The sequence below is a fragment of the Panthera pardus genome, unplaced genomic scaffold (genome assembly GCF_024362965.1).
Source record: "Panthera pardus isolate Hobbes unplaced genomic scaffold, ASM2436296v1 HiC_scaffold_15, whole genome shotgun sequence".
Classification (NCBI taxonomy): domain Eukaryota; kingdom Metazoa; phylum Chordata; class Mammalia; order Carnivora; family Felidae; genus Panthera; species Panthera pardus.
Window position 1 is genome coordinate 17,378,147 of NW_026526710.1, and position 23,894 is coordinate 17,402,040.

Here is a 23,894-nt window from a genome sequence, read left to right on the forward strand (position 1 = left end):
CTGAGGGCATAGATGAAATATATATTTTCTATTAATTCACAGGACACAATTCAGCTCATAACATTCTCTTTCCAAAAGCAGACTCCAGGTGCTGTATTTATGCCAGTATAGCTGGGGAGGTCCAGGAAAGTCACATTTTCCAGGAAGGATGCCTTCTGTAAACTTTGAATGATTCAAAACTTTGTATTCCAAGATTCGTTTTTCCCCCTAGGAATGAATGTAAAGTAGGTGATGAAATGCACTCGCACAGCTCATAAATCTATGACTGTCTTACCCCATTTTTGCTTTTGGTGCTGCTTTGTATCTTTGCAGCATTATCTCTACCCACGGACACTCTCCTAAATTGACAGCACTACCTGTTGAGGAGTGATTCAGTCCTCTTCGTGGTGTCTTATCACATCCAGTATTTACTCCAAAGGTATTGATTTGGGGGTGTGTTTTTCAGCCCTAGCGTCTCTACTTTGTAAATGTTTGAATGATGTTGTTACAGCTTTTTTAAGTGGTTTGTAATGTCAGTGAACGACAAAATAACAGCTTAATGGGCACAGAAAGCTGTTGCTAGAGTCCAAAGGATGTTAACAACAGTGTGATTTGTTGGGGTGCCTGGGTGGCTCAGTCGGTAAGCATCCAACTTTGGCTCAGGTCATGATATCATGGTTCTTGAGTACAAGCCTCACGTCGGGCTCTGTGCTGACAGCTCAGAGCCTGGAGCCTGTTTCTGATTGTGTGTCTCCCTCTCCCTCTGCTCCTACCCCACTCACACTCTGTCTTCTCTCAAAAACAAATAAACATTAAAAAAATTAAAAACAAAAAACAAAAAAACGACAGTGTGATTTGCTCAACAATGACACCGGTGGTCATTTGTTTTCCCCGCTACAGTGGCGCCGCCTTGTGGTAGTAGCATAAACACTTTTTAATCCATTGCATCTCCGTGGCTTTGAAGTTGTTCAATACCTAAGGAGTAGAATTGTTTTCTTTTCCTGGTGTTTGTGTGATTTCCAGTGTACACACAGAGTGTCACTTTGTTAACATTTTTGTGGCACTACATCAAAGTTGCATAAGTCATATCTGCATATAATGCATACTGCAGAAAGACTGGAACTTGGCAGTGTGGCTCATGCCCTAGCCAAAACATAAAAGCTTTCTTGTCCCTGTCACTCCTGTTTGGGGTCCTGTAGGAGCCAGGGGATGCAATTCTCAGAGAGCAGCTGGGCCTGAGCATAAAAGCCCATCAATAAGGAGCAGGTGACGCTGCCACAGCTGGGTAATTTGTCTCTTTGCCCTTCTGCAGCCTATTTGGTGATGATGTATTTGTCCCAGAGAATAGATGATGGCAGGTTTGTTCATATTTTACACTTATGAACCTGCCTCTTCCTCTCCTCCTGGCTCTGCCCATCTGTCTTTGTCCCTGGCTCCTCTCATTTCATTTCACAGATCGGGCAGCAGGCCTTGGCCATGAGTTATGAAGGTGGATTCTGTGAGGGCAGCTTTGGGAAGGGAGGGAGGGAGAAGAGATGGGTCAGCTCCCTGGAGAGAAGGGATGGATGGACAGGTTCAGGAGAAAGAGATGTCACAGACTCAGTAGTGAGTGGGAAGGGACCTGAGAGAGGAAGGGGAGGGAAAGATCCTGGGGCAGAAGACAATGATGCTGGGGAGGCCTGCTCACAGAAGATGGCTTGGAATGCTGGGTCCAACCCCAATAATTAAGTTGGGCCTAGTGTAAAACCTAATTGTTGTAGCCATCCTCCCAGGTGGCCCCCATGACTCATGTTGGTATTCACACCCTTGTGAAGCCCCCTCCCACACTGATCAGGACCAACGTGTATAACCAATGGGACGTGCAGAAATGATGAAGTGTGATTTCCAAGGCCAGGTCATGAAAGTCCTTGGAGATTCCACTTTACTCTCTCTTGGATCACTTGCTCTGGGGTAATCCCACTGCTATGTGGTAAAGACACCCAAGAAGTGCCTGGAAAAGTCCATGGGGCAAGGAACTGAGGTCCCAAGCCAACACAGAGCAATCACTTGTCAGGCGTGTGAGCAATCTACCTTGGAAGTAGATCCAACAGCCCCAGTCAAGCCTTCAGATGACCACAGCCCAAGCTGACATCTTTTTTATTTTTAATTTGTTTGTTTATTTATTTAATCTCTACAGCCAACATGGGGCTCGAACTCATAACCTCATGATCAAGAGTTGCATGCTCTAGTGACTGAGTCAGCCAGGAGCCCCCCAAAGCGGACATTTTGACTGCAGCATTGTGGGAGACCCTGAGCCAGAACCAGTCCAGCTGACCACTCACTCCTGAATTTCTGACCTGTTTGGACATGTGAGATAATTGTTTATTGTTCCAAGTTGCTAGATTTTGAGGGTAATTTATTCCACAGTAATTGGAAACGGTCTAATTCCTTATTTGTAGAACTGTCATTCAGCATCTCTCTGGTTTGCTGCTCAGAATGCACAGTCATGGGACAGGGACCCATTCATGACAGGTGCTCAGTTAACCATCATTGCATGTTACTGAGTGTCACAAAGAGAACCCCTGTGCCTTACTTATTCAAGCAGGGTAAATGGAGTTAGTTAAGCAAGGAGAAGGTTCTGGGATGGAGTAGGTATGTATTGTGAGGAGAGGGATAGGGCCACAATTAGGATGATCAAATCTCCTGGTTTCCCTGGGACAGAGGGGTTTTCTGAATGGAGGACTTTCGGTGCTAAAACTGGGAAAGTCTAGGGGAAGCTGAAATGAGTTGGTCACCCTAGCTGGGGTTGGGATGGGGTTAGGGTTTCAAAGCTGCACTTCCAGTAAGCTGCCACACTGTGGTTCATATGACATGGGAAGGGAGATCTGTCTGACCAGGAGAGATGGTCAGGGGTGGGAGCTTGCTCCTGGAGCTGCCTGGTTTCATCCTCTTGCCCCACTTAAGTGGAGGGAGATGGGAAAACCCTCTTACAAGTGTCAGACCAGTGTAAGGAGGCTGCAGGTCAGCCCTCCCTTCTTCTCCTCAGCAGAGGGGGCCAGAAACATCTAGAATTTGGTGAAGATTCTCACCCTAGACCAGGAAGGCCAGCCCCTTTCTGTCCATGGGTCCTGGCTTCCTGTGGTTTCATTACCAAATGCCTTCTACCACACAGCCAAAAAAAAAAAATCAGTGACCGGTCACCAAGGCTGCCTGCTCCATTGTTAGAGAGGTATTTCCTTGTACTGACTGAGGAGCTGCTACCAAATAACCTCCACCCTTTGATTGTATTTGATTCTGCTTGCTTTTTTTTTTTTTTTTTTTTTTAAATTTTAGAGAGGGGAGAGGGGCAGAGGGAGAGGGAGAGAATCTCAAGCAGGATCCACGCTTAGCGAGGAGCCTGATGCAAGGCTCGATTTCATGATCACAAGATCATGACCTGAGCCGAAATCAAGAGTCAATTGCTCAACTGAGTGAGCCACCCAGGCACCCCATGTGCTAAAATTTCTAACCTGTTTCTTCATGGCAGCCTTTTCACATACTATGCAACATTGCTTTCTCTGCCTCAGGTTCCCTTTGCCCTGCTCCCTTCTCCTGGCAAACCCTCTCTGCGTATTGTTTCAAGCTTAGGTCCAAAGTCATAACTCCTGGGAGGTCTGATGGAGCCAGTCGCTTCCGCCTCTCCAGGTCTGCCACACTCAGAGTCTAAGGGAAGGGCAGCTCTATGGCATGACACCAGTGACATCTCCATCTACCCATTTGGGCTTGTCCTGAGTGGCTGTGACTGGGGAGCCTCTGATCACACCAACTTCCAGAAGGGGGAGCTTATTCCCTGTTAGTCCCTCTGATAACCCCAAGGAGCCACTGGGCCCAGATGTGTCTCCAACACCTCTCTTTGTTCTTCTTTGTTAACACTAAGATCTGGCCTCAGGCTCACAGTGTTCTGCCTTAGCTACAAGGCAGTGGCTGCAGTGTTATTTCCACTGTATTTATTTGGATGATTCTGCCTGTTTATGAACAATTGATCCAGGTTTTCCATTTATAATGAGGATATGGCTTCCTTTTTATCTATCTATCTATCTATGTATCTATGTATGTATCTATCTATCTATCTATCTATCTATCTATATTTTAGAGAGAGAGAGCACATACAAGTCGGAGAGAGGAGCAGAGGAAGAGAGAGAGAGAATCTTAGGCAGGCTCCACACTCAGCGCAGAGCCTGCCGAAGGGCTCAATCATACTGGGATCATGACCTGAGCCAAAATCAAGAGTCAGATGTTCAACCAACTGAGCCACCCAGGTGCCCCTATCGTTTCCTTTTTAAAATAAGCTACACATATAATACATGTTAAGTTAGAAAACACAGGGGAAAAAAAAAAAAAAAGAAAACACAGGGAAAAAAAATCATAGTGCAAGACTCATTTTTTTATAGAAGTCATTACTGACCCTCAAGTCTATATGGGACCTCCCTTTTTCTCTTCCCCACACATTGTAAGTCCTTACAGCTCCTTGTACTTCTTCATAGTCTGTATTGCAATTGACAAAAATACTTTTGTGTGTATTTTTCACTTATTCAGTAAATATTTAATGTATCATGCAAGAGAAATGAGAGGAGAGCAGCTTAAGGCATCTGCCGTAAAGGGGCTCAAAGTCAGTGCTGATTTGATTTTGTCTCTCCTACCAGACTTCAAGTCCCAAAAGGGCTGGGGGCTTGTTGTCCTGTCTACCTTTAGTGTTTCAGAGCTTAGCACAGCCAGTAGCCAGGTAGACGTAGTATTTGCTGAATGATTAACAAAATTAATGCCTGCGCTCCACTCCCCCTTGCCAAGAACACCAGGAGGGAGACACTGGTCTGCAGCCAGTGGGTGGATATTCTTTGAGGAGGTGTACATGCAAACATCCATGTCCCTTTCGGCCCCTGGGCCCCTCGTGGGGTCTGCAGGCTCTCCCCTCCTGCTGAGGTCTGTGACCTGGGGGATTGTGGACCGAGAAGGGATTAGTTTGGAAAGCAGGCAAAAGAGCTGGGCAGGGCCAGAAGAGGGCATGGGGCCCCAGAATGTCCAGGCAGAGATGGTAAAATGGGATGAAAATAGAAAAGGAGATGGAGAGAAAATGTACCTATGGCCTAGAGCCTTGTCCAACTGTCTGCAATTGTTGGGGTTTGCTCCTTTGATAAATGTGCTAAATACAGCCTGTGGATCCCTCCTCCCCAGAAAAAAAAAAAGACGCACAATTTCAGGGGGCCTACTGACCCTCTGCCACTAGTCCTTGAGTGCCCAATTAAGAATCCCTAGTATCAGAAAAAGATTCCATGCTCCTGGATAGGAAGAACAAATATTGTTAAAATGTCAATACTACCCAAAGCAATCTACATATTCAATGCAACACCTATCAAAATAACACCACCATTCTTCACAGAGCTAGAACAAACAATCCTAAAATTTGTATGGAACCAGAAAAGACCCCAAATAGCCAAAGCAATCTTGAAAAAGAAAATCAAAGCAGGAGGCATCACAATCCAGGACTTCAAGCTGTATTACAAAGTTGTAACCATCAAGACAGTGCAGAACTGGCACAAAAACAGACATTCAGATCAATGGAACAGAATAGAAAACCCAGAAATGGACCCACAAATGGATGACTAACTAATCCTTGACAAAGCAGGAAAGAATATCCAATGGAATAAAGACAGTCTCTTCAGCAAGTGGTGCTAGGAAAACTGGACAGCAGCGTGCAGAAAAATGAACCTGGACCACTTTCTTACAGCATACACAAAAATAAACTCAAAATGGATGAAAGATCTAAACGTAAGACAGGAAACCATCAAAATCCTCGAGGAGAAAAGCAGGCAAAAACCTCTTTGATCGTCTTACTCAACCTCTTCTTACTCAATATGTCTCCAGAAGCAAGGGAAACAAAAGCAAAAATGAACTATTGGGACCTCGTCAAAATAAAAAGCTTCTGCACAGTGAAGGAAACAATCAGCAAAACTAAAAGGCAACCTACAGAATGGGAGAAGATATTTGCAAACAACATATCAGATAAAGGGTTAGTATCCAAAATCTATAAAGAACTTATCAAACTCCACACCCAAAAAACAAATAATCTAGTGAAGAAATGGGCAAAAGACATGAATAGACACTTCTCCAAAGAAGACATCCAGATGGCCTACTGACACATGAAAAAATGCTCAACATCACTCAGCATCAGGGAAATACAAATCAAAACCACAATAAGATACCACCTCACACCTGTCAGAATGGCTAACCTTGACAACTCAGGCAACAACAGATGTTGGCGAGGATGTGGAGAAAGGGGATCTCTTTTGCACTGTTGGTGGGAATGCAAGCTGGTGCAGCCACTCTGGAAAACAGTATGGAAGTTCCTCAAAAAAAAAAAAAAAAAAAAATAGAACTATCCTACAATGCAGCAATTGCATACTAGGTATTTATCCAAGGGATACAGGTATGCTGTTTCGAAGGGACACATGCACCCCAATGTTTATAGCAGCACTATCAACAATAGCCAAAGTATGGAAAGAGCCCAAATGTCCATCAACAGATGAGTGGATAAAGAAGATGTGGTATACATATACAATGGAGTATTACTCAGCAATCAAAAAGAATGAAATTTGCCATTTGCTGCTATGTGGATGGAACTAGAGGGTATTATGCTAAGCGAAATTAGTAGGAGAAAGAAAAACATCATATGACTTCATTCATATGAGGACTTTAAGATACAAAACAGACGAACATAAGGGAAGGGAAGCAAAAATAATATAAAAACAGGGAGGGGGACAAAACATAAGAGACTTTTTTTTTTTTAACGTTTATTCATTTTTGAAAGAGAGAGAGAGACACAGAATTCGAAGCAGGCTCCAGGCTCCAAGCTGTCAGCACAGAGCCCAATGCGGGGCTCGAACTCACATACTACAAGATCAGAACCTGAGCTGGAGTCGGCTGCCCAACCGACTGAGCCACCCAGGCACCCCAGAGACTGTTAAATATGGAGAACAAACAGAGGGTTGCCAAAGGGGTTGTGAGATGGGGGGATGGGCTAAATGGGTAAGGGGCATTAAGGAATCTACTGAAATCATTGTTGCACTATGTGATAACTTGAATATAAATTTTAAAAAAAACAAAAACAAGAATCCCTAGTGCCATTGTTCCATGCTCCCATTTTACCGAGGTGGACACTGAGGCCCAGAGTGGGCAAAGGCCTTGGTAAAGGTCACAGAGCAAGTCAATACCAGAGCTGCAGGAGTTCTGAAAACAAAAGTCTGACTTCAGCTCTAACTCTGTGGAGTTGGGGGACGCCCGGCGGAAACGCCCACCTGGCTGCTTGCAGAAGGAAGCGGTCTACGCGGTGGGGCGGGGCTTACTCACGCCCCGCCCCGTCGCCGGTTTCGGGGCGGGGGCTTCCTTCAACCTGCGCCGCTCCAACATGGCTCCGCGGCTGTGCAGCATCTCTGCGGCAACGCGACGGTTGATGGGGCGCCCGAAGCCCGGAGCAGGGGACCTTGCGGCTGCCGCGCGGTGAGAGCCGGGGCAGGGATGGGGGAGCGCTTCGCGCGCGCGGGGAGTGCTGGGGAGGGGACCAGGGTCTTGGTCAGAGGAATGGACAGACTCCGGCTTGGAATCTATATGGGTTAGAGGCGGGAGCAAGATCTAGGCCTAGGGAAGAGCTCTCAGCAAAGAATGGGGGAAATGGTAAAGGTAGGCGCAGGGTCTTTGTCCTAATGGATACCTGGCTCTGGGCACAGGATGAAAGATGGGGTGAATGAGAGGGACATGCCTTGGGCCCTGGAGAGTGGGAGCCGGGCAGAGGACAGAAGTGGCTTCTTTTCTAGGCCTTTGAGATGATTGTGAAATAACACCTACTGGGGCCTTCTAGGAGAGGCAGCTCCTCCCTCGGAAGTTCTGGGGGGAAGAGATACGGATAGCAATAGGGGACCCCCAAGGGCCATGGCTACACAGACCCTTTGCTCCCCAATCCTGAACAGTACAGGTGGGGCAAAGGAGGCCTGGGAAGGGATGGGAGTTGCCCAAGGTCACTCCCTCTGGTGTCCGGAGGTGGCATTGGGTCCGGACCCAGGTCTCCTGACAGTGCTCTTTGCACCACAACTGGTGGCCTCCTGGGAGAGGCAGTTCTCTCAGCCTGGGCTTTTCTTTGGGCCCTGCTCTGGACTGAGGCAGGGCTTGGCCTCCTTGAACAGCCCTGGGCGGCCCCTCCCTCCTGCGTCTCCAGCGGCCTGTACTTTCCCCATCCCCTCATCACCCTCTATACACACTTGCTTGTCTGCCCGACTAGCCTGTCATGTCATTTTTCTGTTAATCCAGCCCCTAGCACAGGGTTCAGGACAGTGTGTGCTCAAGAAGTGAAGACACCTGTCTCCCCACCTGTGTGCGAAAAAGAAGCAGGGGGCCCTCCTCTCCAGCAGCCTAGGCTTGAAGCTTCAGAGTTCTGTGAGACCTTGCCATGAGATCTTAGAGCACTGTGCACTGTGGCTCATGGGTCATTGGGAAAGAGGAGCTGAGTGTGTTCCCCCCACCCTGTCCGCCCAATAATTGGGGAGAAAGCTGGTATCATGGAAAGAGCCTGGAGTTTAGCGCCAGCATATCTAACTCAGCCTTTCTTAGTGGGGTGAGTCGTTTGGCCTCTTGAAGTCTCAGATTCCTCATCTGCAAAAGGGGTGATAAAATAGTCTGTATCTCATAGAGCTGTTGAGGGTGAAAAAGGCCATGTATGTGAGGCTTCTAGCCCCTGGTAAACATGCAACAGATATTGCCCTTGTTCTAACAGTTTCTGCACGAACTCCTCATAATATCAGGGCTGAAATGGCCTTGGGGAGATCATCTTCTGTGAGCTCCTTGTTTTCCAGATGAGGAAATCGAGGCTGGGATTGGGACCTCACTTCCCCAGGGTACCAGAATCGGTAGGTGGTAGAGCCATTTGTGTGGTAAATATCCAGAGACCACAAAAGGAGCGTGGAACATAAGGCAGCCTGCTGCTCCTCACTTACTCACTTGACTTGGGCACTAGAACCTCTGTGAACCTCGGTTTCCTTCTCTGTAAAGTGGTGATGATGATCTGCTGGGCGTTTTTGCAGGCTTGCTGTGAAGGCTCTTGGACTAATGCTTCCCACGTCGCTCAGGGACTGCTTTACAGTTACTTATGCCTTTTAGATACCTGGGAACATCCCCTCCTGTTGACCTTTAGGCCATCCCATATCTCTCTGGAGTCACTAGAGGGACAGGTAGCAGCCTTTCTGACCTCCGAGGTTTGGGGACTGCTGGGATGGAGATAAGAGTGTGGGCTTTAAAGTCAGATGGATGTGGGTTGGAATCCTCTCGGCCGTTAACCATCCTTGAGCTTCATTTTTCTCAAATACGTGTCATGCAGATTAGCACATAGTAATTGCTTAATAAACAGCGGTTGTTACTACTGCTGTACCAGTAATCCTGTTAACAGAACTTTAGTTCTCTTATTTTTATTACTGTTATTATTATGCTTTATTTAAGTAAGCTCTACACTCAATATGGGGCACTTGAACTCACTATCCCAAGATCAAGAGTCACATGCTCTACTGACTGAGCCAGCCAGGTGCTCCAGAACTTCAGTTCTTTTATTTATTTATTTATTTGTTTATTTATTTATCTAATGTTTATTTATTTTTGAGAGAGAGAGCATGTGCACGCAAGTGGGGGAGAGGCAGAGAGAGTGGGAGACAGAGGATCTGAATCAGGCTCTGCGCTGACAGCAGAGAGCCTTACATGAGGCTCGGTCTCACAAACCGTGAGATCATGACCTAAGCTGAAGTTGGCCGCTTAACCGACTGAGTCACCCAGGCACCCCCAGAACTTCAGTTCTTTTAGCTCTTATGTATGTCTTCTAAACATACACTTCTGGAATAATCAAGCAGATACATGGTCCTTTCTAAAGTCAGCCAACTCAGGGGTGCCTGGGTGGCTCAGGCGGTTGAGTGTCCAACTTCGGCTCAGGTCATGATCTTGCGGTTCTGGAGTTCGAGCCATGCGTCAGGCTTCGTGCTGACAGCTCAGAGCTTACAGCCTGCCTCGGATTCTGTGTGTGTCTTTCTGTCCCTCCCCTGCTTGCATGTGCGCTCTCTCTCACTCTCAAAAATAAATAAACATTAATAAATTAAATAAATAAATAAATAATCAGCCAACTCAAAACACAAGAGTGTTTCAGAGTGTGCATAGAGCTGAGAACATTCTTGAGCAATTTCATTTTGCAGGGTGTCGGATTGTTGATCACTATTGAGAGTGCAAATGTGACATCTACCGAAAAGTTCTCATCTGAGACAAATATTTGTTGAGCAACTCCCAAGCCAAAAGCACTGTGCTTTGTACCCTGGGGGGGATGGGAGGACATTAGTGGCTTCCAGTGTGGCTGGGGAGATAAGACATACTTCTATGAAAAGGATGAAAGGGCCCATGGAGAAATAAGAGAGGTGTTTTTATGGAAATCCGGGCAGATCTTTCCTGCAGAGTATACAAAGCTGCGTTGTGTTTTTCTAGGCCTAAGAGGCATTCTTAATATAGTTTAGATACCAAAATCTTTGGCATTTCTGAGATTACATGGGGGGGGTAGGGAGGGTTGTGGGGAGGGAAAGAAATTAGGACTGCTCTAGAGCACTGATCCTTAAAGTTGAGCAGTCCCCTGGTGGGCTTGTTAAAACCCAGATTGCTAGGCCCACCCCCAGAGTTTTTGCTGCTGTATGTCTAGGATGGGCCCTGAGAATTTCTCAGATGACATTATTAGTGGTGGGTTTCAGAACCACTGGGATAGGGAATCTTGGATCTGTGGAAAGCTTGGCAAAGTACATGAGAGCTAGAATTCCAAGTGGAGACATCCAGCCTTTGTTTTGTACACAGTGGGGAGCCACAGAAGACTTTAGAGCAGAACAATAGCATCATCCAAATGGTGCTTTACAAAGATGGATGGGCAGATTAGGAAAAGTGGGGAAAGAGTGGGAGCTGGGAGATGAGTTAGGAAGTTTGGTAGGAACAGTGATGTTAGTTGCACTACCTTGTCAGGACCTTTCTCTAAAAGATCCATCCTAACGCCCCTATTTTACAGATGAGGAATATAAAGCTCAAAGAGATGAAGCTGAGCTGAGATTAGAACCTGGATTCATCCAGAACCTGTGCTCTTAAGCACTAATTCTGCTGGTGGTGGTGGGGAGGGAAAGGGACCCTGAGTCCTGCGTCCACACTCTGAACCACCCTTCCTTTAATTTATTTCCTTCCAACTTTCATCATCTTCAAGCGGCTCTGTCTTAGTGTCCCCTCACTCCTTCATTTGTTTTCCAGACACAGACTGAGCACGTGCCAGGTGCCCAGCACCATTCCAGGCAGTGGGGATACAAGGGACAGATAAGATCCCTGTCCATCTGGGGCTGCTTCTACTGGAGCAGACAACAAACAAGGCATATAATAAGGGGAGAAAAAGTATAATGTGATAGAAGGAGCTACAGAAACAGAGAGCAGGGTGAGAGGGGTCGGGGCGTTCAGGGGCAGGAGAATGTTATGATTTCACTGAGAAAATGAAATTTGAATTCTTGAAAATGTGAACCTATGGACACTGGCTTGGAGTTCAGACCCTGTCCTGGGATCTTGGACAGGTCCCATCTTGGGTTTTGCCTGAGAAAAGATCTTTAGAGATAGGTTGCTTTAGCCTGCTCATTTGACACACGGGGAAACTGAGGCCCATAGGCATAAAAGATGAGAGAGTTGTGGGAAGAGATGGGAGCCCATCAGAGCTCCTGGATTCCCCTGCCATTCCCCTGGAGTGAAGAGCATTCTAGCCCCCAGGCTCTGTCTCCAAGGGCTGACCTCCTGGCTGTTTATCTTGGTCAGTACTGATGTTAATAAATTACTCAAAGCCCAGTCCTGGAGCAAAGGTCTTGGTTGACAGTGAGTAGGAGCCATTGTTTTCCCTGCCACCACCCCTTCCAAGGGAAGCATCCCCTCTACATTCAAATCAAAGTTCGGATCTCTCTGCCAGTGGCTTTGTTGAAAGTCCTGGTTCTTCACAGTATCTGCCTGATGCTCCCCAAGTCAGTGCTCAAACTGGAGGTGGGAGCCAACTTTGGAGGAAAGAGTTCTGGGTTTCTTCTTGTCTCAGCTCTGCCCCTGATTTACCATATGACCTTGGGCAAGTTCCTTAAACCCCCTGACTATTTTCACATCTTAAAAATGGGGACCCTAATAGTATCAACCCTATGTCAACTTTACGTAGATGCAGCAGGATCATGCTTCTGACAAGTTGATCACAGATCCCTGACACAGACGATGTCCTCAGCTAAAGTATCTATAGCGAAGCTATATTCTGGTCCCCAAATTTCATAGAACCACACTGCCCATCTGATGATAATTGTCTTTTCTTTTTTTAATGTTTATTTATTTTGAGGGTGCACACACAAGTGGGGGGGTGGGGCGCAGAGAGAGGGAGAGAGATCTGAATCAGGCTCCACTCTCAGCGCAGAACTGAACATGGGGCTCCATCTCACAACCATGAGATGAGATCATGACCTGAGCTGAAATCAAGAGTTGGGCACTCAACCGACTGAGCTACCCAGGCACCCCGATGATAATCATCTTTTTTGTTCTTTGTTAATGAAACAGATACATGCACAATGACAGAAAGCCTGTGAATTCAGAAACACTTTAAACAATTTTATTTTTTTAGCTTTCCAAAAAGCTTTAGTGAGTAAAGAAAAATTTAACCATCTTCTCCCCTCTCCCAGGTAAGCAGTATTTGGTTTGGGACAAATCCTCATTCATCTTTCTCTGTGTTCATATAAATGGTTTACTACTTTAAGATGCTTTTTTAATTTCATCAGTCTCAGTGGCTGCTCCATATTTTGGAAAAAAATAATACTTTGATTTGCCAAGACATTTATTCTAGCCACAGAAAAAGATCGAAAAAGTACACTTGCTGGCACTTAAGGGCCAGGCTCTCTGGCTAGAAATCATCCAACATGAGAATTGCTTTTCAGGCCTGACTACAAGTTGTACCACTGCTATTAAGCAAAAAGATTTATAGCCTCTGGCCACCTAAAAAAAAAAAAAAAAGCCCGCCCCTGCTGGGACCTTGTGTGGGAAGTATAGTTAGGGTATGGCAGGACCAGGTGGCAGGTCCCCTGCTCTGAACAGAGTACTTCATTCCTTTGTTCATTTTTCAAGGCACCTTAGCCAAGCACACAGGGTGGATAATGTCAATTAAATGTTGCCTGGATGAATGAATGAGTCTTGCCTTGCAATGCCTTTTTACCCTATCTGCTGTTATCTGCCAAATCAGCCCTGGAGATTCAGAGATTGGTTAGATCACCTCCTCTGGAGGGTTTGCCCAGACTGCCAGAGGCTTGCTCACCTAGGCTCTCCCAGATACCTCTGGCTATAATTATGTTCCAAAGCCTGTTTTTTCCAGTGGACTGTGACTTCTTCAAGGACAAAGCTTAATTTTCTTTGGCTCTCCATTTATGGGGACTGGGAAGAGGCACAGGTCAAGTGTAGTGTGGGTACTGGGGAGCACAATGAGTATAACCTTCTGTCAGAGGGGACAGAAATTGCAAAGAAAGCACTGAGTAAAAGAGCCTGGTATATTCAGGGAGGAGCACATCTGGAGAGTGGAGTACACAGGTTGGAGGGAGGGGACAGCAAGGAAGGCTGGTAAGATACATTGCACTGTCAGGTTTTGGACATCAGGCAAGGTGGTTTTAGGGTTGATTTTCTTGGCAAGAGGCTGCAGATGTGTGCCCCAAGGAACCTCTTGGAAAGGGAAAAGTGGAGGGAGGGAGGAGAGAGGTGGGAGGTGGGGCTCTTCCCCTGGCCTCCTGAGGCCTTGCAAAACTTTAAGAAGCAAAGTGGGTAGCCATGACCTCTGTAAAAGGGACCAGGTCTGCTCAGCTGACTCCAGTGACATTTTAAACTCTGGGTCTGCCACTGGATTCTTTGGCTCCATTCCTAGAAATATGGGTTCCTCAGGACATCTGAGGGATGGAGGAACAGGATATCGGAGCCGATGGAAAAGCCAGGGCTCCCCCCCACCCCGCTTGCCCCCCTGAACTCCTCTGTCCTGCAGCTTCTATTCCAAGGACAATGAAGGTAGCTGGTTCCGCTCCCTCTTTGTGCACAAGGTGGATCCCCGGAAGGATGCCCACTCCACCCTGCTGTCCAAGAAGGAAACAAGCAACCTCTACAAGATCCAGTGTGAGTGGCTGCTGAGCCAGCCCGCCAGCCCTCCTGGGGCCTCTGGGGGCCCGCAAGGCTTCAACTGGGACAGGAGAGGGGCTGGGACATCCTGAGCTATCCTGGGAGCCCTGGCCTGTGGGACGTCCCCCACCCCAGTTCCCCACAGACACACACACACCCTGCTTCACCTTCCATTTTCTGTCCTCTGTTGCAGTTCACAATGTGAAGCCCGAGTGTCTGGATGCCTACAACAGCCTGACGTGAGCATCCTCCTCCATCTGCTCATCCCTCCCTGCTTGGGTTGGAGACTCCATCCCAGCCCCGTTCTCCCTGCAGAGATCTAGGAGATGTAGATGTCAGAGCCAGAAGTCCTAAAGATGTATTGTCCAGACTCTGCATCTTAGAGATGGGGACACTCAGGCTCAGCCCTGAGGGCCTGAGTTGGAACCCTTATCTCAGGGACCCTGGTGGCTGATGTGAGCCCTCCTCCCTCTCTCTGTCCCCCTCCCCTCCACCCCAGGGAAGCTGTGCTGCCCAAGCTGCACCTGGATGAGGACTACCCCTGCTCACTCGTGGGCAACTGGAACACATGGTACGGGGAGCAGGACCAGGCAGGTGAGGTGCCCACCTCCCCAGTGCTACTGCCGCCCAGCCCGGATCTCTGACACCTGTCATGCCTAGCCACCTTCCACACCCTCCACAGTGGCACCCAGAGAGATCTTTCATAATGCAGTCCTCCTCAGCTCACTCTACTGCTTAGACACCTGTTGTGGCTCCTGTCTGCCCTCAGGGTGGCCCACGAGGCTCTGTGAGCCCTTCTGTGCCACATCCTCTTTGCTTTGCTTCCTGTGCTCTCCCACTCAGGACTTCTTGCAGTTCTCCAGATTGACCATTTCACCCTCCACTTCCAGACTCTTGTTCCTGCTGTTTCTTCTGCTGGAAACATCCTTTTTCCCTTGCCCACTTTACCTGGCTCACCCCTCTGCTCAACCTTTGTTTTGGTGTAGACCTCACCTCCTCCTAGAAGCCTTCCCTGATCCTCTCCACCTAAGCGGGGTCAGGCACCTCCCCTGACTTCCCTCTTCACAGCCCCAATCGTGCACCCCATATTGTGCTTGCTTGTTTCCCCATATAGGTGGTGAGTTCTGGGATGGAGGAGTCCCTGTCTGTCTTTACTACCGAATCCCCTATATGTAGCACATACTTATGGAATTCACAGAGGCTCTTGTCTGAGCTGGTTCCTTATAGCCTCCCGGAGGTCCCCATAGCATGCACTATCCCTCCCCCAGAGACCCACCCTGCCCTTGGCACCAGCTGCTAGGCTGGCACACATAAATTTGACTCACAGCATCTCATTCACTCAATGGGTCCCTGGTATTTAGACTGCACTGTTAGGGCAGTAGCCACTAACCACATGTAGCTATTTAAATTTAAATTAGTTAAAATTAGGGGCACCTGGGCGGCTCAGTTGGTTAAGTATCTGACTTCAGCTCGGCTCATGATCTTGCAGTTCGTGGGTTCAAGCCCCATGTCAGACTCTGTGCTGACAGCTCAGAGCCTGGAGCCTGCTTCAGATTCTGTGTCTGTGTCTCTGTCTCTCTCTGCCCCTCCCCCACTTGTGCCCCTTCCTTGGCTTGGAGATGCATCACCCCAGTCTCTGCCTCCGTTACCACATAGCATTCTCCCTGTGTACCTCCATCTTCACATGGTGCCCTTTTTGTGTCTCTTTGTCTCTCAAAAATGAATAAACATTAAATTTTTTTTAATTAGTTAAAATTAAAGAAAAGGAAAAATTCAGTTCCTTAGTCACACTAGCCACCTTTCAAGTGTCCACTGATAGACCCGTGTGGCTCGTGGCTACTGTGTTAGACAGCACACCCATAAGACATTTCTATTATAGCAAAAAGTCCTTTGGACATGCTGATTTAGACTCTGTATAGCACAGGGAGCTCTTCTGCAACAGTCCTGATAAAGGGTCTTCTAAGTGTCCCTTGAACACTCCTAGTAATGGGGAACTCACTCCATAATAAGCAAACCTATCTCATCCTTCCACAGCCCTGATAATTGTATGTGTCTTAAAAAAAAAAAAAAAAAATCAGTGTCTTACAGACAGATTCCCTTGATCATGTATTCTGTTTCTGTAACAGACATTGACACATTGTTAGGTGGATAAGAGAAGAGCAAACTGTCTTGAGCTTTAGCCCCTACCATTTTCCCATATTAGGAACAACTTAATCAATCAGCTCTAGCTATAGTCCTTGGATTCTCTTAATTATTTGCTAGTTGGGAAATGAACTTTGAGGGATGGGATCCTGAACTTTTAAAGCATGTCCTAAATTTTGTGTATCTTGAGGTGTCGTCCCTTGTGTAGAATCAGCTAGGGAGCAGAGACCCCCACCCCACCCCAAGCCATCCCCTAGAAGTAGGGCTCAAGAATCTACATTTTTTTTTTAATTTTTTTTTTTAACGTTTATTTATTTTTGAGACAGAGAGAGACAGAGCATGAATGGGGGAGGGTCAGAGAGAGGGAGACACAGAATCTGAAACAGGCTCCAGGCTCTAAGCTGTCAGCACAGAGCCCGACGCAGAGCTCGAACTCACGGACTGTGAGATCATGACCTGAGCCGAAGCCGGCCGCTCAACCGACTGAGCTACCCAGGCACCCCAAGAATCTACATTTTAATGAACATAGAAGAACCGTTGATCTATCTCCTAGAGAAAGCACTGCAATTGTTAGAAAACTGTCTTTTCGTGGACCTAGGATTCCTTTCCTGTAACTTTTCCCTATTGGTCCCCAGTATGATGTTTATCCCTCTTCTACCGGTCAGCATTCCTGAGCTTGGTAGACTTCCATCCATGTATTTTTGCTGTTTCCCTTGGGAAAGAGGCCTTTAAACTCTCAGGTCAGACCATTTTGCAGAGAGGAGAATCAAGGTATACAGATGGGGTCAGAAGGCAGGTAAGGGATAGGCTGGGGATGGGAAGGAACAAAAGTCTGTGTTTCCAAACCACTGGTCAGCCAACTGCCCTCAGCTGTAGTCTCCCTTTGGAGACCTTCCTCTCTCGACCTCAGCCATGCTCCCAAGGGTGACAAGACTGTTTCCTTTTTTCTCTTCCACCTTTATTATTGGAAGGTGTAGTAGTTTCCTACGGCTGCCATAACAAAGTGCCAACTACTAGGTGGCTTAAGACAACAAATTTATTCTCTCAAGTTCTGGAGCTCAGAGGTCTGAAATCTAGGTGTTGGCAGGGCCGCGCTCTCTAAAGGCTTTTCTTGCCTTTTCCACCTTCTGGTTTTTGCTGGAAATCCTTGGCTTTCCTTGGCTTGTAGATGCATCACCCCAGTCTCTGCCTCCGTTACCACATAGCATTCTCCCTGTGTACCTCCGTCTTCACATGGTGTCCTTTTTGTGTCTGTGTCCAAGTCTCCCTCTTCATATAAGGACACCAGTCTTTGAATTTAGGTCCCACCAATATGACAGCATCTTAGCTTGATTATATCTACAAAGACCCTATTTCCAAATAAGGTCCTATTCTGAGGTTCTGGGTAGGCATGAACATAAGGGGCAGGGGAATACTATTTGACCCAGCAGAGGGGCTATGATAGAAAATTCAAACAGTACACAAGAGTTTTCAATAAAAAGCAAGGCTCCCTCCCACCCACAATACCTGGGCCTCAATTCTCTGCCCCAGGGGCATCTTCTGTCACAATCTCTTGGGTCTCCAGTGAGAGATGGTATAAAGACCAGCATCTCTGGATATGTCTCCCCACCCCTAAACACATGTGCTAGCATACTGTGCATGCTGTTCTGTTCCTTGGTTTCTTTCTTTCTTTTTTTTTTAATTCACTAAGAATGTTCCATCTCAGCCCATCAGGCCTACTCTCCCTGTTTGTCCATCCTGTCCCTCACAGGCCTGGTGTGCTGTTGCACCTTGGGTACAAGGACACACCTGATCCTTTTGTGCTATTTAAGGAAGATTGGGTGGAAACATTATTCCCATTTTCAAGATGAGGACGTCAAGGGCTTGGGGGTGGGGGGGGGTCAAAGGCCACCTGGCAGACCTGGAGTTCAAACCTAGGCCTACTGGGCTTGTGTCTGGGGAAATCCCCTGTCTAGCACTGTCCCTTACCAGGGCAAAGGGAACTCAGCTGGAGACTGCCCCATCTCATACACACTTAGCCAGCCTTAGGGTAAGCAGGGCAGGGTCCCAGCAGCCCCCTGACCTGTACCTCCTATTTTCCTCACCCCCCAACAGTACACCTGTGGCGATTCTCAGGTGGCTACCCAGCCCTCATGGACTGCATGAACAAACTCAAAAACAACAAGGTATGTCGGCATCTGTTCCACAAACCTCTCTGGAATATTGGCTCTGGCTCAGCCCTGTGCTGGGGGCTGCTACCACTACCCCATGAGATACACCGCCAGGGTGGGGGGCTCTTCATGGCTGCCATGCCCAGACTGCCACACCCACAGGAGTACCTGGAGTTCCGAAAGGAGCGGAGCCAGATGCTGCTGTCCAGGAGAAACCAGATGCTCCTTGAATTCAGCTTCTGGAATGAGCCACAGCCCAGAGCAGGCCCCAACATCTATGAGCTGAGGACATACAAACTCAAGGTGCCTCCTCCCAACCAGATCCCTGCCTGCCTCCCACCTTCCCTGCTGTGGTGGTGCTTTACAGATACACCAACGTGGGTGGGTCCTGTGCCCCAGCACCCAGACTGGGGCTTCTGGCCTCTCCCTCCCTATGGGTTCAGAATAGAGGTATGTACACACGTGTGCACACATGCACACCCAGGTACAAGTCAGGACCCTTGAATGAGGCCAAGTGGCCCCTGGGGTTGGGGAGACATAACAGTTTCCCCCCTCTACCCAGCCGTGACATTTGGAATCTGAGATGGGGCTCATTTCCACTCTTTCCCCTGGTTCTCTTTCAGCCAGGAACCATGATTGAGTGGGGGAACAACTGGTGAGTGGCAGTGCCTGGGGTTGGGGGGACCTTGCCTACCTATCCTGCTTAGTTCCCTGGCATCCCACCTTTCCCAGGGCCATATGTCAGGGAACCCGGCATCCTCTGCTCCTTGTGGATCCAGGAGAAGGATCCAACCAGGATGTGAACCCTCTTCTAGCAGAATACCCAGCCCACGGCTGTACCTCTGTCACCCCCTTCCCTGATCATCTCTGAGAACTGGGGGGTCCTACCCTCAGGCTCCTCCCTTGAGGTGTGGCTAAGAAATCAGCCTGGTGACACCTCATAGGGCCCTTTGCACTCGCCCTGGTCCCTGCTCCACACTCTTCTGCTATCCCTAGGGCGCGGGCCATCAAGTACCGGCAAGAGAACCAGGAGGCAGTGGGCGGCTTCTTCTCGCAGATAGGCGAGCTCTACGTTGTGCACCATCTCTGGGGTAGGCTGGGAACCCTCCAGGGGCCTTCTGCTTGTCCCGTTTCTCCATTGTCACTCTATATAGACAACGCAAATATATTAGTGCCCTTTTGAGCTTATGTTGGGGGACACCACCTCAGACATAAACTAACACAAAAACATCATTTTGGGTTATTACAAATAATGAAGACGCAGGGAAAAATGATGAAACAAACGGGAATGACTTGGATAGACAAAGAAGGCCTCTCTGAGGAGGTAAAATGTTAGCTCTGCTAAAGGATGAGAAGGAGCCAGCTTGTGAATTGCCAGGGAAAGGCATTCTAAGTAGAGGGAACAACATGTGCAAAGGCCCTGTGGTGGAGAAAACCCCTTCAGGGTTTTGAAGAGTGCAGAGGAGGCCAGTGTGGAGATAGGGATGGGTGTGAGGAGATAGGGACAGACCAGATCAGGCTGGGCCTTGCAGGTTGTGGAGACAAGTGGGATTTATTCTAAATGCAGTGGGAGGCTGCTGCAGCATTTTAAGCACATGACCTGATTTGTATTCCACTATGATTGCTCTGGTTGCCATGTGCTTTGCTGGAGAGAGTTTGTAGGGGAACAAGAGAGGCAGTGGGGCATCAGGAGATGGTTATACTAGTTCAGGCGGATGGGCTCAGGAGGATGGTGGCCTGGCCTAATGTGGTGGCAGCGAGGATGCTGAAAAGGCCACAGATTCATTAGTCTGGAGGTGAGGCCAGTGGGCTTTGTGGATGAATTGTCTGTGTGGGGTGAGGCAGGGAGAGAACTCCAGATTCCTGCTTCAGCAGCTAACTGTGTGTCTCTTACTGAGACCCTAGGAAGGGCAGGTTGAGGGAGTCAAGAGTGTAATCTTGGCCCTTGGAAATGTTGCCTTTAAGGTGCTGTCACATCCAAGTGGAGACACAAGTGGGCACCAGATATATGGCTCTGGAGCCCGAGGGAGAGTTCTGGGCTGGAAATAGAAAGGTGGATGTTGTCAACAAATGTACAATTGGATGAGATCGTCAGAGCAGACAGTGTGTGGTAACAGTCTGAGGCACTGGGGAGAGACAGCAGGACAGGGTTTGGGGCAATGGGAAGAGGGCTCTGTGCTAGGTATAGAACCAGATCCTCTATGCCCACGGAATGAGCCAATGCCTTTCCTACAGCCTATAAAGACCTACAGTCTCGGGAGGAGACTCGAAATGCTGCCTGGAGGAAGAGGGGCTGGGACCAAAATGTCTACTACACAGGTGAGTGCTTCTGCTGGGGCATCAGCCTAGCCCTTGGAGGTCATCTGCCAAGAGCCCAGTCTGAGGATAGAATCCCCTCTGCAAGGAAATCAAGCCTCACTTGATTACCTCTAGTGCTAGGAAGCTTTTAAGACAGTGAGTAGGTTTCGATCTTGGTGGCACACTCCATGTGATTTAGGCAGTGGGTCTAGGTGAGTGCCTCAGGGGACGAAAACACAGGTGGTCCTAATGCACTGTGGCCTCAGGCATGGTTCTTCACACTGAGGGCTCATCTGTAAGATGGTGATGGTGCCTCCCTTGGAGGGCTGGATGGAAGATTCTAGGAGCTAATTTCTGGAAAGTGCTTCCAGACTGGCACAGAGGAGGTGCAAATTTTTTGAGCAAATTTTTTATTCTCCATGTTTGCTACCTTGCGGGGACCCCAGAGAACCACGTGAAGTCAGCAAGTGTTGATTGTGTGCCAGTAACTACAGTGGGTGGCTGGCTGGGGGACACAGAATGAACAGAAGAAGCCTGTCCCTCCCCTTGAGCTTACACTTAAGGATCCACACTTACCAGCTGGTGTGGGGGAAAATGCATCTCCTGAAGTAATTAGCAGGAGCCTCAGTCTTGAAAGTGTGGTGCTGAATGGCAGTATCAGTATCTCCTGGAAGCTTGTTAAAAATGCCAAATCTCAACCCCCACCCCCAGCTGCTGAATCAGAATCTGCACTTTAACAAGAACTGGAGGTAATTGGTAAAGTTTGAACAATTCTGAGCAAGAGGAGTCTGACCTCCTGGGTGACCTTGTGCTGACCTATGGACTGCAGCCTCCCCATCTATAAAATGTATCTGTTGAACCAAATCAGTGTTTTGCAAACATTAGCCACTTGAGGACACCCTCATAGCTTTTATCCTCCTTCTATACTATGGCAATAATTATTTTCTTGATAATGAAAAAAAATTTTTTTTAATGTTTATTTATTTCTCAGAGAGAGAAACACAGAGCATGAGCAGGGAAGGGGCAGAGAGAGAGAGGGAGATACAGGCTCCAGGCTCTGAGCTGTCAGCACAGCACAGAGCCTGACGTGGGACTCGAACCCACAAACCATGAGATCAAGACCTGAGCCGAAGTCAGACGCTTAACTGACTGAGCCACCCAGGTGCCCCTGATATTTTTCTTTAAATCCCCCTACTTCTACACCTAGCTTTTGTTCTAAGCAATATCTGCAAAATCACTTTTTGCTTATTCTCTCACCTATACAGGAACATAAAAATATAATTATGAAACTTTAAGAATGTTGCATCTCAGCACCACCCAAGTCCCCTCTTATCCCACAATTGGGCGCTCTCTGTTCTAGGAAGGCAGTGGGGCTTTCCCTGTCTCAGCATCCTAGGCCGCCTCCTCTTTTTTTTTTTTTAATTTAATTTATTTTTTAATTTTTTTATGTTTTTATTTATTTTTGAGACAGAGAGAGACAGAGAGAGACAGAGCATGAGCAGGGGAGGGGCAGAGAGAGAGGGAGACACAGAATCCGAAGCAGGCTCCAGGCTCTGAGCTGTCAGCACAGAGCTCGACAAGGGGCTCAAACCCACGGACTGTGAGATCGTGACCTGAGCTGAAGTCGGACGCCTAACTGACTGAACCACCCAGGCGCCCCCTCCTCCTCCTTCAAAGTCCAGTTTTGGGGGTTGGTTTGCCTCTGCCCCCTCTGTGACCTCTGTTTCTCTCTCCGCAGTCCCACTGGTGCGACACATGGAGTCTCGGATCATGATCCCTTTGAAGATCTCGCCTCTCCAGTGATGCTGCCGCTGCCTCTGCCTCCTTCCCCTTCTCCCTCAGGGCAGCCAATGGACAGAGGAGATCACAGTCCTGCTGTCTTGGTTTTCTTTCGGATGTGGGATGACTCTGGGGGTTCGTGCTCAGCTCAGACAAAGGGGAAGCTGAAGGATGACAGGGTTCTGAGGACTTGCAGCTCTGCCCAGGCCCTTCCCACCTTCCCTGCCCACCCCTTCCCCTGTGCTGGAAGCAGTTTTTAGTTTCTCTGATGAAAAACAGCAACCTTTTATGTATTCTCACATTGCCCCCTAAGATTCCTCATCTCAAGGCCACCACTCCCTAGTTATCACCATGGAAGCCCTCAGTTTAGCTTTACTTACACAAAAGGTAGTGTGTCCAGTGGTTAGAGGTGGGGTGGGGAGGAAGGAAGTCAGACCAGGCCTGGTTGTCTGGAACTCCCTGGTCTCCACTGGGCCACCCACTTGCTGGATAGTCTGAGCCAAGTCCCTCTTGTCAGGGAAAAGCCTAAAACTGCCTCAAGAAGTAAAGGGGAAGAAAACCCTAAAGTTAGCAAAATCAGCGTGAGATCCTACATATTCCATTGAGAAAGGCTGGGAAAAGGGGTGGAGCTGGGAAAGATCTGGGTCACAGAATGGAACATGAACTTAGAAGGTAGAACATAGAATCCAGACCTTGGATTTGAACTGCAGAATTTGGAATACAGAATCGGGAAGATAGAACAGAGGTTACAGAACACCTGGGAAGGGGTTCCCAGTACAAGACAGAAAGAGGCTCATCTCTTTCTCCCTACATAATGAGATGGAGAACTTGACTGTGTAGCTCCAGCACTGCTGTGTAGGGAGAGTCTCCTCCCCTTTTTCACTCCTGCAGGCTAAGGAGAGGGCCAGGGCCTGTATTTCCCTCACCCTGCAATTCCTTTTCTCTCTTCATATTCTATTAGCCCAACCCTCATTCTACTGGGCCACTGGGTATGTGGAGTGGGGTCAGGGACTTCAGTGATCCCCACACCTCATCAACCTCTAGGTAGCTTGATTCTGTCTCCCTTTCAGGAAAACTTATGCTGGAGTCACTGATGGAACCAATTAAAAATTTACTATAAACCGTGGTGTGTGTGTGTGTGTGTGTGTGTGTGTGTGTGTGTGTGTGTGTGTGTGTTTCATTTGCAAGGAACTTTGGCAGGTGCTAAGGGCAGGGCCAGTTTCCTAGTTCCATCTGGCTGATTTACGCGCCCCCCACCCCCCCACCCAACTCTGTTACCTGAGCTATACTCAGGAAGGGCCTCTGCACCCTCCCAAACCCCCATGGCAG

General features: G+C 48.1%; 1 protein-coding gene and 1 long non-coding RNA gene across 3 annotated transcripts; one reads left to right on the forward strand and one right to left on the reverse strand.

The window, feature by feature from the left end:
- Nucleotides 1–7,460, reverse strand: LOC109253566 (uncharacterized). Its single transcript, XR_002074465.2, has 2 exons — nucleotides 7,290–7,460; nucleotides 1–207 (listed from the first exon to the last, which is right to left on the reverse strand). It is a non-coding gene; the product is annotated as an uncharacterized LOC109253566 (long non-coding RNA).
- NIPSNAP1 (nipsnap homolog 1) lies at nucleotides 7,358–23,686 on the forward strand. 2 transcript variants are annotated; one of them, XM_019426606.2, is made up of 10 exons: nucleotides 7,358–7,491; nucleotides 14,066–14,193; nucleotides 14,390–14,435; nucleotides 14,696–14,790; nucleotides 18,433–18,503; nucleotides 18,651–18,791; nucleotides 19,112–19,143; nucleotides 19,485–19,579; nucleotides 20,724–20,807; nucleotides 22,525–23,686. In XM_019426606.2, the coding sequence occupies exons 1-10, from the start codon at nucleotides 7,400–7,402 to the stop codon at nucleotides 22,587–22,589; spliced, it is 849 nt and encodes a 282-aa protein (XP_019282151.1). In that variant the 5' UTR covers nucleotides 7,358–7,399; the 3' UTR covers nucleotides 22,590–23,686. The 2 variants fall into 2 exon arrangements, with proteins under 2 accessions (XP_019282151.1, XP_053758156.1); XM_053902181.1 differs by lacking the exon at nucleotides 22,525–23,686 and having other exon boundaries at nucleotides 20,724–20,926.
- The last annotated feature ends 208 nt before the right edge of the window (nucleotides 23,687–23,894 follow it).